Below are 14,101 nucleotides of genomic sequence, written 5' to 3'. Positions count from 1 at the left end.
TGCTGGCTACCTGGTTTATTTTAGAACCAGTAATGAAGTATTGCGACTTTAGTTCCAAATACACATACAAAAACGACTAATGTAATTTTTTTTTTTTTTTTTTTAACCAAGACAGATTAAATACTTTTGCTTTTATGCCTCCTCTCGTTCCCCAAGTTATATTTGCTTCTTTAACTAAATAATCTAGTTTTAAGACTAACTTCTTATTTAGTCAATGGTCTTTTTTTTGAGACAGAGTCTCACTCTGTCACCCAGCTGGAGTACAGTAGTGGCATCTCGGCTCACTGCAACCTCTGCCTCCCAGGCACAAACGATCCTCTCACCTCAGCCTTCCAAGTAGCTGAGACTACAGGTACATGCCACCACGCCTGGCTAATTTTTGTAATTTTTGTAGAGACAGGGTTTCACCATGTTGACAGGCTGTTCTTGAACTTCTGGCCTCTACCCGCCTAAGCCTCCCAAAGTGCTGGGATTATAGGAATGAGCCACCACGCCCAGTCTAATCAACCGACCTTTAACTCACAGCACAGCGAGGCATTTTAAGCACTTGTTGAGAGACATATAAGAAAATTCATATGTAGAACTAGTTGATCTGAGTAAACAGACTGTGTCCAAAAGACAAGGATGCCTTACCTTATCTGCATAAATTGGAATATCATGAAATGGAGATATATATTGTCCTTTCTCATTTTCTGCAAAATAAATTAGAAAAAGTTATTACTGTAATTAATTGTAGTGCTAAATGCACATAGTACACATTTTTTTTCCTGAGACAGGGTCTCTTACTCTGTCACCCAGGAGGGTGTACAATGGTGTGATCTTGGCTCACTGCCACCTCTGCTTCCCTCTTGAAGGCTCAAGTGATCCTCCAGCCTCAGCCTCCTGAGTAGCTGGAGTAGCTGGAACTACAGGCATGAGCCACTACGCCTGCATAATTTTTGTATCTTTTGTAGGGAGGTTGTGTTGCCATGTTCCCCAGGCTGGTCTCCAACTCCTGAGCTCAAAGCAGTCTGTCCACCTCGGCCTCCCAAAGGGCTGGAATTGCAGGGGTGAGCCACTGCACCCGACCAGTACACATTTTTTTTTTTTTTGGCAACAATTCATCTTTATTTCTTATTTTCCTCTGGGCGTGCGGAATCTGATACATTTCACCCCAGGTATATTTGGGATAGTTGGCTCTTCACTGGGTCAGGATGGCTGGGTGCCTTCTCCCCTGGCACGGTTCTCTTCTCTGCAGGGCGAGGGGCAGGGAGCTAGTAGAACCTTGCAATGCCAGTCACAATGGCAGACCCAGTGGAGCCCAGGATGAATTTGGTCAACCTGGAGAGTCCAGTTGCTCCCAGTGACTGCAGAGTGGCCACAAGGCTGCCCGGGGCAACTCCACCCCCATTGGCAATGGCCACTGCGGACATCATCTTGGCTGCTATGGAGGACGAGGTGATTCCCGTCGCAGTGAAGCCCATGGCACTGAGCACCATGGGCACAGCCTCCACGGCCACAACTCCTCCAATCACGACTGTAGCAATCCTCGTCAGGGGCAAGACTACGGCACAGCTAGAGGCCACCTGGGCCACTTTGGCCACACCGGTCACTGCTGATGAGGTGAAAGCTGAGGCCACCATGCCTGCTGGGGTTAATTCCCTGGCCCAGAGAAGGAGAGTTCCTGAGAATGTGAAGCTGACCCCACCATCTTAAGCTCGGATGTGTTCCACCAGTACATATTTTTAAACCAAGATATTATTCTCACACTAAGCTGGGCGCAGTGGCCCACGCCTGTAATCCCAGCACTTTGGGAGGCCGAGGCGGGCGGATCATGAGGTCAGGAGTTCAAGACCAGCCTGACCAATATGGTGAAACCCCGTCTCTACTAAAAATACAAAAATTAGCCGCGCGTGGTGGCAAGTGCCTGTAATCCGAGCTACTCGGGAGGCTGAGGCAGGAGAATCACTTGAACCAGGGAGGCTGAAGTTGCAGTGAGCCGAGATCACGCCACTGCACTCCAGTCTGGACAACAGATCGAGACTTTGTTTCAAAACACAAACAATAAAACATAAAAGTCCTTTTAGGGTCAATTGTGACTTTGCAGTCTGTCCAGTCCTCTATCAGTTTTAGAGAAATTGACAAATGTAATATTATAAAGCTAAAAAAAAGTTTATTTCTGTTAAAGAAGGATAAAGCACTTAAAATTTGATAACTATATAGTGGGTTCTAATTATTAGTATTTCTTAAGTTCCAAAGAGTTCCACTTGACAAAAACGGTTACTTCAGCTAGTGCCAAATTCTAGAAGTAGCTTTGGTCTCCCATAACGGAAGATATATATAACATATATATTATATATATAGAGAGAAAATATTAATTGCAAATAACCTAAGTAAAAGCAGTGTATTTATTCTGCATATATAGCTTGAAGATCCACCCCTCACCTTCAAACCAGTCACCTCTGTAAGCCCTTCCTACAGAGAAATTCTGGAGCCAACACTATTTCCAGAAAAATAGTTCCATGAATTATTAGTCAAAAGTTACTGCACTGCCCTTGTTGCTTAATTGCAAAATTAAATAAAATGGGGGGGGGGTAGTTCTCACGCTTCCTGGATTTTATCTGATAGTTAACCTTCGGCTAGATGTTTGCTTTACGGTTCACTTTCCTTTTCCTTCCGCACCAGGCTACTTTTTGCTAGGAGCTTTGTTCCTTCAATGCCTATTCCCATTAGTCCCCTCTACTCCCCGCTTCCCCGTCCTTCATACACCAACTCAGAGTTCGAGGCACCTGCCCATTTCCTTCCAAATAAAACTGTAAAGAGATTAAAATAGAAGCGCTTGTGGTGACACATTTACGAACGCCTCCATTATCGCCCATAATCTACTCCTAGTAGCTGGGGGTGGGGGCAGTAAGAGGATAAAGAAAAACCCCAAGTAGCTTTCCTCCACCTACAAGGCCAAAAAAAAGGTGGTGCCCTAAGGAGCGTCGAGGGCGCCAGCCTGCAGCCTCCCGGTTTCCCCGTGCAGCCCTAGGTACAGGACCCGGGGTAGGTACCCCCTAGACGCCGAATCCTGCAAAGGTAAAAACTTGGCACTTTCTCAGTCATTCTTCCAGACTGACGTCATCTGTTTGATTTGAGAGGAATAGCTTTCTGTTTCATAAGGATTCCCAGCATGGGCGCTGAGGGAACACAGGCGGCGGAGAGGCAGGAGCGCTACCGGGACCCCGGAGGACCGGTCCAGCGCCTTCACAGAGGCTCCCGATCCGGGCCTCAGTTCCCCTTCTGTAAAATGAGGGGGTGGACTTGGCTTCGCTCAGCGCCCATAATCTGAGCTACGGCGGCGGAATTAAGGTCTTTAGGAAGTCACTGCCCCCCCCCCCCGGAGTCGCCGTTCCTCCAAACTGAGCAATCCTCTTACGGGGATTATGCTACCTCCAGGCACCTTTCTAGGGTGGGTCTGTGATTTCCTTTTCCCATCAGACCCTGTCCGAGTCGGACACATGCAAAACTAGCTGGGCCCAGGTTCGGGTACCCCGGGGCGTGAGAAAGGGACCATCTCCGTTCAGCGGGGAGGGATGGCCGGAGGCGACCCCCGCTGCCCCGACCGGCGGCGGCAAGTGTGCAATGTGAGAGCCGGCCAGGCCCCACAACGCGTCGGAGACTTCGGGCCGAACGCGGGCCGCACCCTCCCGGGGAGGCGAGGCCCGGGAATGAATGGGCGGACGGGCGCGGAGGGGCCGGGGGCCGCAGACACTCACTGAGGAATACTCGGTACTCCAGGGAGAAGGGAGCGGCGCGCTCCTCGGTACTGAAGCCGCTCATGGTGCCGGAGTCCAGCCGCCGCAGCTGCCACAGAGCCACCAGCCCGCACGCGGCGCCGACAGACAAGCAGACAGCCCCGCGCCTGCGCACTACGAGTACTGGCCCGGTGGGCGGGGCGGGGAGCGCCTTTAACACGGCTCCGCTAGCGTTCCCACCCCCGCCGGGCCAACCCCGTGCGCAGGCGCACTACGCACTCCCGAGCCCCGCCCCTCGGGCCCAGCCTCTGCGTTGGCAGCCGGGGATCAGAGCCTGGGCCACGTGGCTGCCGCCGGCGCTGGCTCTATTCCTTCGGCATTGGGCTCTGAGCCGGGAGGGCAAATGCGCAGGCCCTAAGCTTGGACTGGCTAGGAGTTGACCGCCGACCACGCACACAGGGAACTCACTTTTGATTCTCACACACTCCTCCCCGCAGACCTATTCCTTATCTCAAAAGGCGTTGATAAGTCATCTGCTTCCCCAGACAGGCCCTGCTTGCGGTCTTAAAGGTGAGAATTTTTCTGATCCGTCTTAACAAAGTTGAGCCGTATTACCGACACCCCTAGTGGCTACCAGTAAGGTACTCGCTCCTCCACTTTCTATAACCTCTCTGACTCCGTTGCTTATCTGGGAAGTGAAGATAGTAACTATTTCATGAGTTACTGGGATGATTACCCGAGTTAATACACGTCAAAGGCTTGGAGCAGAGCCTGGGTCTTTGTAAACACTCTGGAAGTTGTTACTGTCACCCTCCCCAGGGGGTAGATTTACTACCCCCTTTCCCCTACCCGCCCCCCCGACCACCTTACTTAACCCATCTGGGTCCCCAGGGGCCTCAGATGGAAGCATTGGGAAGGTCCAGGCGTGAGCTAGAGTCGCGGGAAGGATTGCTTTTAGGGACAGGCTCCTCTGAGCTTGTTTTCCTGTTTATATTTCATCATGTCAGGCCAGACCCCAAAAACTAAAGTCTGATAGAGGCAATGGGCAAATATTTGCATCACTTACCTACCTCCCCAGGCATACATGTTAAAGAAAAAAAGTATATCCAAAATCCTCAATATAAATTAGGAAATTATTATTTACATTTCAAAGAATGCCTAGTTTTATTTGTTAAAAAATTTTCATGGCCAGGATTTATTTAAATAACTGTTTTTCTAGAGCATTAAAGATAATGTGTCTTAAGGACATTTTGAATTAAACTCTTCTTTTCAAAACAATGTCTATTGTAAAAAATGAATATTAAATGAAAACCTAATAAGATCTCCAGTTAGTTATAGTGTCACTCCCTTTGTCTCTGTCCAACTCCCAAACCCCACTGACACCCATTAATTTTCAGAAGGCTGTGATTCACTGATTTTTTTGAACATTACACCACACTGTTTTACTGCAGTTAGAACAAAAGGGCAGGAAAAAAAAACAGTGAAGCAATAGTTTAGTCACTAATTAGAGTCAAGGCCAGGCATGGTGACTTACACTTTCAATCCCAGCGCTTTGGGAGGCCGAGGTGGGCAGATTACCTAAGGTCAGGAGTTCGAAACCAGCCTGACCAACACAGTGAAATCCTGTCCCTAATAAAAATACAAAAATTAGCTGGGCATGGTGGCATGCGCCTGTAACCCAACTACTCGGGAGACTGAGGCAGGAGAACACTTGATCCCAGGAGGCGGAGGTTGCAGTGAGCTGAGATCATCCCAGTGCATTCCAGCGTGGGTGACAGAGCGAGACTCTGTTTCAAAAAAGAAAAAAAAAGTAGGATCAAGTTCAGAGAATATTTTAAGGGGGATGCTCTTTTGATTGGACTGCTCTATCACTTTTCTGCCTTTGAGCAGATGGAACCAATTTTCTTGGAAATACCCAGACTCTCATCTGTGACTGACTTAAGAAGACAGCAGTGATGCAATAATAATGTTCTACATACACTTTCCCTTTGCCTCCTGCCAGCTCACAGCAAGATAATAAAGTCTCACTGACCTCCGAACTTGCACACTGGCTCTTGTTTCATCGAATGTGTTCAGAGAGCCAGTCAGTACCAGCTCTGGTAAAACACCCAGCCCTGGTGCATTGTAACTTTCCTTTGCAGTCAAGTGTAGTGAGCCCATAGGCCCAAAAGGACCTTGGTCTACTATGTCTCCCTAGGGCCTACAGTACACAGCCTAGAGTAGATGTTTACTGAACCTTTGCTGGACAAATGGGTAGAGGAATTAATGAAAAGGTGAAGAATACCTTCTTAAGTACGTTAGTTTGACAAAGAAGGAGTCCATCTCTTCTCAAATATTATCTTTCTCAGTGACCAAATCTAGTGGCACTTTCCAGTCCATATCCTGTCCCCTTTGCTCTGGGTGACCCTGTTGGGTGTCTCTAATTTCCTTCTTTGGCTTGCAACTACACTCTCTTTTTTTTTTTTTTTTTTTTTTTTCTTTTTTGAGACAGAGTCTCACTCTGTCACCCAAGCTAGAGTACAGTGGTGTGATTTCGGCTCACTGCAACCTCTACCTCTTAGGTTCAAGTGATTCTTGTACCTCAGCCTCCTGAGTAGCTGGGATCACAGGCATGCACCACCATGCCTGGCTAATTGTAGTATTTTTATTAGAGATGGGGTTTTGTCATGTTGGCCAGGCTAGCCTCGAACTCCTGGCCTCAAATGATTCGCCCATCTCAGCCTCCCAGAATGTTGGGATTACAGGTGTGAGCCACAGCGCCAGGCCATGACTGCATTCTCTTTTCGTGTTCTTCCTACTTCTTCCTACTTCTTTTTTTTTTTTTTTTTTTTTTTTTTTTTGAGACACAGTCTTGCCTTGTCACCCAGGCTGGAGTGCAATGGCACGATCTCGGCTCACTGCAACCTCTGCCTCCCGGGTTCAAGCAATTCTCCCGCCTCAGCCTCCTGAGTAGCTGGGATTACAGGGGTGTGCCACCACGCCCGGCTAATTTTTGGTACCTTTAGTAGAGATGGGGTTTCACCATGTTGGCCAGACTGGTCTCAAAATCCTGACCTCGTGATCCGCCTGCCTCGGCCTCCCAAAGTGCTGGGATTACAGGCGTGAGCCACCATGCCTGGCCCGTTCCCACTTCTTTGCTACTCATTTCTCATTCTCCCTCTCAGTCTTCTTCATTTCATCGTCTTAATCATCATTGTCTTTCTTATTTCTCATGTTCTCTCTCTCTCTCTAGAGAGATACTCTCTGTCTAGATTATCTCATGTATATTTTGGTGTCAACTACCACCTAGAAGTCCTATAACATGAAAACTTTCAAATCTATAACTAAGTCTTTTTTTAACACTTGCTGTGGTCATGCTCTGTGATAGGTGGGTAGGGATGTAGCCCTACTAGGCCTTATAGTCAGAACTTAGAGCCTAGAGGACAGATAGACTTCAACAGATAATTATAATCAATTTGGGTGAGTAGAGTGATATAGAAAGTACAGGGCATTACATTATGGGAACAGAAAACCTCTTCAAGGAAGTGACCTGTAACCTGCAATCTGAATGAGATGGGATTAATAAGGCAAAGGGGACAAGGCCAAAGCCAGAAAATGGTGAGGTGAGACTAGGCCAGGCACAGTGGCTTACGCCTGTAATCCCAACACTTTGGGAGGCCGAGGCCAGCAGATCATGAGGTCAGGAGTTTAAGACCAGCCTGACCAACATGGTGAAACCCCGTCTCTATTTAAAAAATACAAAAATAAACTGGACGTGGTAGCGCGCACCTGTAATCCCAGCTACTCAGGAGGCTGAGGCAGGAGAATCTCTTGAACCCAGAAGGTTTGAGATTGCACCACTGCACTGCAGCCTGGCGACAAAGCGAGACTCCATCTCAAAAAAAAAAAAAAGAGGTGAGACTAGAGAAATAGGGCCAAACGCTAGAAAGCCTTGGAAGGCATTATATGAGGATTGAACTTTCTCCCAAGAGCAATGGGAAACTTAAGAACGGTTTTTAATGGGAAAATAACATGATCAGAATTGCATTAAGAAAAGGTACTATCAGCAGCTTAGAACTTGGATTGAGGTTTAATAAGACTAGAGGCAGGGAGACCAATGCGGTCCACTGCAGGGCCCCAGAAGAAAGATGGTGGTGGTTTCCTGAACTTGGGTGGCAAAAGAGAAGGCTGATTACAGAGCTGTGTTCAAGGTAGAATCAGTGGAATTATTGATTGAATAGCATGGAAGAGGAGAGAGGTGGAGATTTGAGGATGAGCCCCAGGTTTCTGGCTACAAGGACTGGTTGAGTTGAATGGTGTGTCATTTACTGAGAGAGTCTGGGTGAAATGGAGGGTATTATACCAAACACTGCTAGCTCCCTACCCAATGGCCATATTACCTTCTCTTTTCTAGAAGAATCCTGATTTTGTTCAAGAGACTGGGTGTGGTGGCTCACGCCTGTAATCCCAGCACTTTAGGAGGCTGAGGAGGACGGATCACCTGAGGTCAGGAGTTCAAGACTAACCTGCCCAACATGGCGAAATCCTGTCTCTACTAAAAATACAAAAATTAGCTGGGCGTGTTGGCACGTGTCTGTAATCCCAGCTACTCAGGAGGCTGAGGCAGGAGAATCGCTTGAACCCAGGAGGCAGAGGTTGCAGTGAGCCAAGATAGATATATATATATATATAGGTTTTCTGTTCCCATAATGTAATGCCCTGTACTTTCTATATCACTCTACTCACCCAAATTGATTATAATTATCTGTTGAAGTCTATCTGTCCTCTAGGCTCTAAGTTCTGACTATAAGGCCTAGTAGGGCTACATCCCTACCCACCTATCACAGAGCATGACCACAGCAAGTGTTAAAAAAAGACTTAGTTATAGATTTGAAAGTTTTCATGTTATAGGACTTCTAGGTGGTAGTTGACACCAAAATATACATGAGATAATATACACTCTAGCCTAGGCAACAAGAGCAAAACCTCTGTCTCAAAAAATACATAAAATAAAATAAAAAGAAGCTACTGTCTTGTGCACATCTTTGCCTCAGGGCAGCCAGCCATTCCTTCATCTTCATGAAGTGAGGTTTTTTTTTTTTTTTTTGAGACGGAGTCTCCCTCTGTCACCAGGTTGGAGTGCAGTGGTGTGATCTCAGCTCACTGCAACCTCTGCCCTCCCAGGTTCAAGTGATTCTCCTGCCTCAGCCTCCTGAGTAGCTGGGATTACAGGCACTTGCCACCATGCCTGGCTAATTTTTGTATTTTTAGTAGAGATGGGGTTTCACCATGTTGTCCAGGCTGGTCTTGAACTCCTGACCTCTGGTGATCCACCTGCTTTGGCCTCCCAAAGTGCTGGGATTATAGGTGTGAGCCACCGTGCCTGGCCTCCACTTTGATTTTTAAACTTGAAGGGATGCGATGTGGACAGTCCTTAGGTTTCCTAAAGAATACTGAGGAAGTTTTAAAATTACTTTTTGGCTATAGTTAGGCCTCTAGAATATATTAGTAATATATATCTAGAATATAATAGAAATTATTTGTGAAGGTATTTGTTGCAACTTGATTATCCTTAAAGAAAGTCATAATCTAAGATGGCTGGCTCTGTCTTCGTGGAACGCCACTTTTAGCAACATTGTTTATAATTTAGTAAAGCGGTCCTCTCCCATCCTCCCAAGTACTTCATAATGGTTGTGTAAACTGTTAACTGATGTAAGATCAGTCCAAAACAATTTAATCATCCAAAACAATCGAATCGCCTTTTGTGTCCTGGGTAGTCTCTGCTCTCAGTATAGAAATTAGTACTTATTAGATGCCTACAGAGTGCATAGGATGTAAACCCAACCTAGCCTGGGAGTACATTCAGAAGTGAAGTATACAACCAGTTTTTCTAGTGTAAGAATTTAAAAAAAAAAATTTTTTTTTTGAGACAGAGTCTCACTCTGTCACCCAGGCTGGAGTGCAACGGCTCCATCTTGGCTCACTGCATCCTCCGCCTCCCAGGTTCAAGCAATTCATCCTGCCTCAGCCTCCCGAGTAGCTGGGATTACAGGCATGCGCCACCGTGCCCAACTAATTTTCGTATTTTTAGTAGAGACGGGGTTTCACCATGTTGACCAGGATGGTCTCAATCTCTTGACCTCGTGACCTGCCCACCTCAGCCTCCCAAAGTGCTGAGATTATAGGCATGAGCTACCACGCCCAGCCAAGGAATGAGTTTTAAATGAGCAAAGACAATCATGACTGCCAGTGATTTTTTTCAGTCATGTAAATGTGATACAGTACTGTCCAATGGGATGAAGGGAAGGCTGCTAGAGGGTTTCTGGAACATTTTTCCTTTATCTTAAGAAGAGTATAGTTCCGCATGCTTGTTTGAAGTCATGGAGATTTGGGGGCTGTTCGTTACAGCAGCATAATCTAGGAAGAGCTGATTAATACAAATGGTTAACAGTGCTGCAGTTTTCTTATGAGATCTCCACCATGAGAAGAGTTTGCCTGGGAACCAAGCTGCCATGCAGAAATCAGCAAAACAGAAAGATGGAAATAACTTGTGTTCTTAAGATATTATTGGCTGGGCACAGTGGCTCACGCCTGTAATCCCAGCACTTTGGGAGGCCGAGGCGGGCGGATCACGAGATCAGGAGATCAAGACCATCCTGGCTAACACGGTGAAACCCCGTCTCTATTAAAAATACCAAAAAAAAAAAAAAATTAGCTGGGCATGGTGGCAGGCACCTGTAGTCCCAGCTACTCGGGAGGCTGAGGCAGGATAATGGTGTGAACCCGGGAGGCAGAGCTTGCAGTGAGCTGAGATCACTCCACTGCACTCCAGCCTGAGCGGCAGGGCAAGACCCCATCTCAAAAAAAAAAAAAAAAAAAAAAGATATTTTTGAGCTACTGATTTAACTAACCCCGGAACTACTTTGCCGCTGAACTTCTTGTCTCATTAGATAATAAATTCCTTGCAGTTTAAACCTGTTAAATGGAAAGTTTCTATGACTTGAAACCAAAAATGTCTTGGCTAAGGCAGACTGGTAGCTTGAAAAAGGAGTGAAATTCTGACACATGCTACAACAAGAATGTAACTTGAAGACATGAACCTTCGCCATGTTGGCCTGGCTGGTCTCGAACTCCTGACCTCAAATGATCCACCCACCTTGGCCTCCCACAGTGCTAGGATTACAGGTGTGAGCCACCACGCCCGGCCAAGACTACATTCTCTTCTCATATTCTTCCTACTTCTTTGCTGCTCATTTCTCATTCGCCCTCTCAGCCTTCTTCATTTCATCGTCTTAATCATCATTGTCTTTCTTATTTCTCATGTTCTCTCTCTCTCTAGAGAGATACTGTCTGTCTACATTATCTCATGTATATCTTTGGTGTCAGCTACCACCTAGAGGTCCTATAACATGAAAACTTTCAAATTTATATTGAAATCTATTATTATGTTCAGTGAAATAAGCCAAACAAGAAAAGGGCCAATAGTGTGTACCTCCACTTACATGAGGGACCTAGAATAGTGGAATTCATAGAGACAAACAGAAGAGTGGTGGTTGTCAGGGCCTAGAAAGGAGGAAAAAGGAGTTATGGTTTAATGGATGTGGAGTTTCAGTTTGGGGAGATGAAAAAATTCTGGAGGCTGGGTGCCATGGCTCACGGCTGTAACCCAGCACTTTGGGAGGCCAAGGTGGGTGGATCACTTGAGGTCAGGAGTTCAAGACCAGCCTGGCCAACATAACAAAACCCCGTCTCTACTAAAAATACAAAAATTAGCTGGGCCTGGTGGTATGCACCTGTAGTCCCAACTACTCGGGAGGCTGAGGCAAGAGAATCACTTTAACCCGGGAGGCGGAGGTTGCAGTGAGCCGAGATCGCACCACTGCACTCTAGTCTAGGCAACAGAGTGAGATTGTCTCAAAAAAAAAGAAAGAAAAAAAGAAGTTCTGGAGATGGATGGTGGTGATGGTTGTACAATATGAGTGTTCATGCCACTGAACTGTACATTTTTAAATGGTTTAGATGGTAAAAAACAATTATAAAAGCAGATATATCTTTTTTCCAAACAAACAAAGTTTGAGACATCTGAGATTAAGTTACTCCAAAATTTTTACATAGGATAGTGTATCAGCTAAAGTCAACCAGAGAAACAAAAGCTACTCAAAGTGTTTAAGACAAGAACTTTAAGGCGGGGAGTTGGTCAATAGATAATAAAAGAGTTGAGAAACCAAACGGAGATTGGCAATGGCAAGAAGCCACTATCATCTCGAGGCTGGAGAGATGGGAGCAAGAGGCACAGTCACCCAGAGGGAGGAGTGCAGGGTCTCTGGGTGGAGCTGGCAGCACAGTGGGCCTGTTTATCTGTACAGAGTTGCTGCTGGAGATGCTGCCTGAGGCAGAAAAGGAAGGGAGACACACCCCTTCCCTTCCTCAACCACTCCTCCAATCTCCTGTCTGTGTCTCCATTGGCTGGGCCCAAATGGTAAGCCAGCTGTAGTTAGTCAGTTTTTACCTGTTTATGCTGCTGTAACAAACAATATAAAAAATCTCATTTGCTTGTGAGAATGAACACGTATTTCTTGTTTGGGTTCCATGGTGGTGACAATGGGTCAGCTGTGGTTCTGCCCCATCTGCCTTCCTATTTTCAGCTCAGACTGAAGTAGCATCCCCCATCTTGGTCTTGCCGCAGAGGGAAAAAAGAAATGGCAAACCGTACAATGGCTCACAAGCTTTTGCTCAGGAATGGTATATGTCACTTTCACTCATTCTGTGCACAAAGTCCTATGACTTTGGGCATGGACATATGAATACTCCCCTAGGGGGAACTGCAAATGCGTAACCATGTTTAAGACTGTATAATCCTCCTACAGGGAGAGAAGCAATTAACTAGGAACGATAATACCCTCTATTACAAGTCCACCTTCTTAGTCATAAATGTTCATCTCTCCCTTTTCGCAGGAAAAACACACTCACTCTCCCTAAAGAGTGATACCCAAAAGTCTCAAACAATCCTGGTATCAAGTTTAGTATCTCATGATAATTTCAACATTATGTCCAGATACTGCTCCTCTTCATCCAGAGATGTAAGCAAATGTGACCTATCACCCCACATCTATATCTTTGTATTGTTGTTGTTTTTAAGACAGGATCTCACTCTGTCACCTAGACTGGAGTGCAATGGCACAATCTCAGCTTATTGCAGCCTCAACTTCCCAGGCTCAAGTGATCCTCCCACGTCAGCCTCCCAAGTAGCTGGGACCACAGGTGCACGCCGCCACACCCAGCTAATCTTTTATAGAGAAAAGGTTTCCCTATCCCACATCTATATCTGACATGCAATGGTCAAACAAAGACAGAATAAGCACTGAAATTAACACTCCCATTCATAAACAGAAAGAACATCAGTGGTTCTTAGACTTCCAAATCTTTCTGGGTCTAGGAAATGTTCTTTCATTTGGTCCCAGTTCAGCTACCTGAAAGTAGCCCCCTGGTATCATTCTTGAGGGCTCTTGGCTTTACCCTCTGCATTATCCTTCTTGGCCATATCTATTATAGAAAATATCCACTCCATGAGGATTGAGTAGCTTTCTCAGCCTCCTTCCTGCCCACAGAAACTTCAGAGCCCAAAGGTTTTTCCCCAACAGTCATAGTCCCTTTTAAGCCAGGCTGGTGTGTCTTTGGCTTCACAATGTCCTTGAAAGCTTTGATAGTGCTTTACCTGTCTGATTCTAGTCAGCACTGTGTGTCAATCACCACACCTATAATTCTTTGCTTTCTGGGCATAATTACTAAGGTAACTTGAACAGGCCTCCATGGGAGAACCATGCCTTTGGTCTGTTTTCCCTGAGCCGTTTTATCCAACAAAGGACTTACTCGGAGGTGTTGCTCAGCCCCTTGGTCTGTCCCAAGGCTAAGTTTTAAGTTGAGACTTAATCAACTTCGTGAATCAAAGCATTTCTCAATATCTACCTTTATTGTTTGGAGATGAACAACAGTTGCATCTATCAACCCTGGAACTTCTGGATTCTCTCTTTTTCCTATCATCCCTGCTTACAAAACACCAAGTTCTTTTCTGAGTTCATCTATTTATTATAGAATTCTGTCAAGTGCAGTTAAAAGCAACCAAGTCACATTTGTAATAATCTGTTTCCCACCTCTCTGCCTAAAACCACATGCTATTTAGTATATTGCCTGTCTTTCAGGTGATCAAAGGCTACGTTTTCCTTGCTGCCTACCACTGGGCCCCAAAGGCAACAATACACATTTTGGGACAGCATTCTGCTCTTGGTACCAATTGCTCTATTCGTCAGTTTTTCTAGATAATATTGTAATAAACAACCCCTTACCCCAGTTCAAAAGTGAATTCACCATCTCTCCCTTGAGTCTTCTATCTCTGTTAATGATGC

General features: G+C 45.9%; 2 protein-coding genes across 2 annotated transcripts in view; both read right to left on the bottom strand.

The window, feature by feature from the left end:
• Window positions 1-3,918, bottom strand: part of PPA1 (inorganic pyrophosphatase 1) — a 29,784-nt gene extending 25,866 nt beyond the window's left edge. The window contains exons 1-2 of the mRNA XM_007963178.2: window positions 3,741-3,918; window positions 634-692 (exon numbers count right to left, since the gene is read on the bottom strand). Coding sequence (XP_007961369.1) covers window positions 634-692; window positions 3,741-3,804 — 123 coding nt within the window. The 5' untranslated portion in view covers window positions 3,805-3,918. The remainder of the gene's footprint in view (window positions 1-633; window positions 693-3,740) is intronic.
• Window positions 1,078-1,716, bottom strand: LOC103216058 (interferon alpha-inducible protein 27, mitochondrial-like). The gene has a single exon (XM_038009115.2). It carries the CDS (start codon window positions 1,620-1,622, stop codon window positions 1,254-1,256), a length of 369 nt encoding a protein of 122 aa, XP_037865043.2. The 5' UTR covers window positions 1,623-1,716; the 3' UTR covers window positions 1,078-1,253.
• Window positions 3,919-14,101: the final 10,183 nt, after the last annotated feature.

The sequence above is a fragment of the Chlorocebus sabaeus genome, chromosome 9, assembly GCF_047675955.1.
Source record: "Chlorocebus sabaeus isolate Y175 chromosome 9, mChlSab1.0.hap1, whole genome shotgun sequence".
Taxonomy (NCBI): Eukaryota; Metazoa; Chordata; class Mammalia; order Primates; family Cercopithecidae; genus Chlorocebus; species Chlorocebus sabaeus.
The sequence above is the reverse complement of the archived record's forward strand: the minus strand, read 5'-3'. Positions and strand labels throughout refer to the sequence as shown.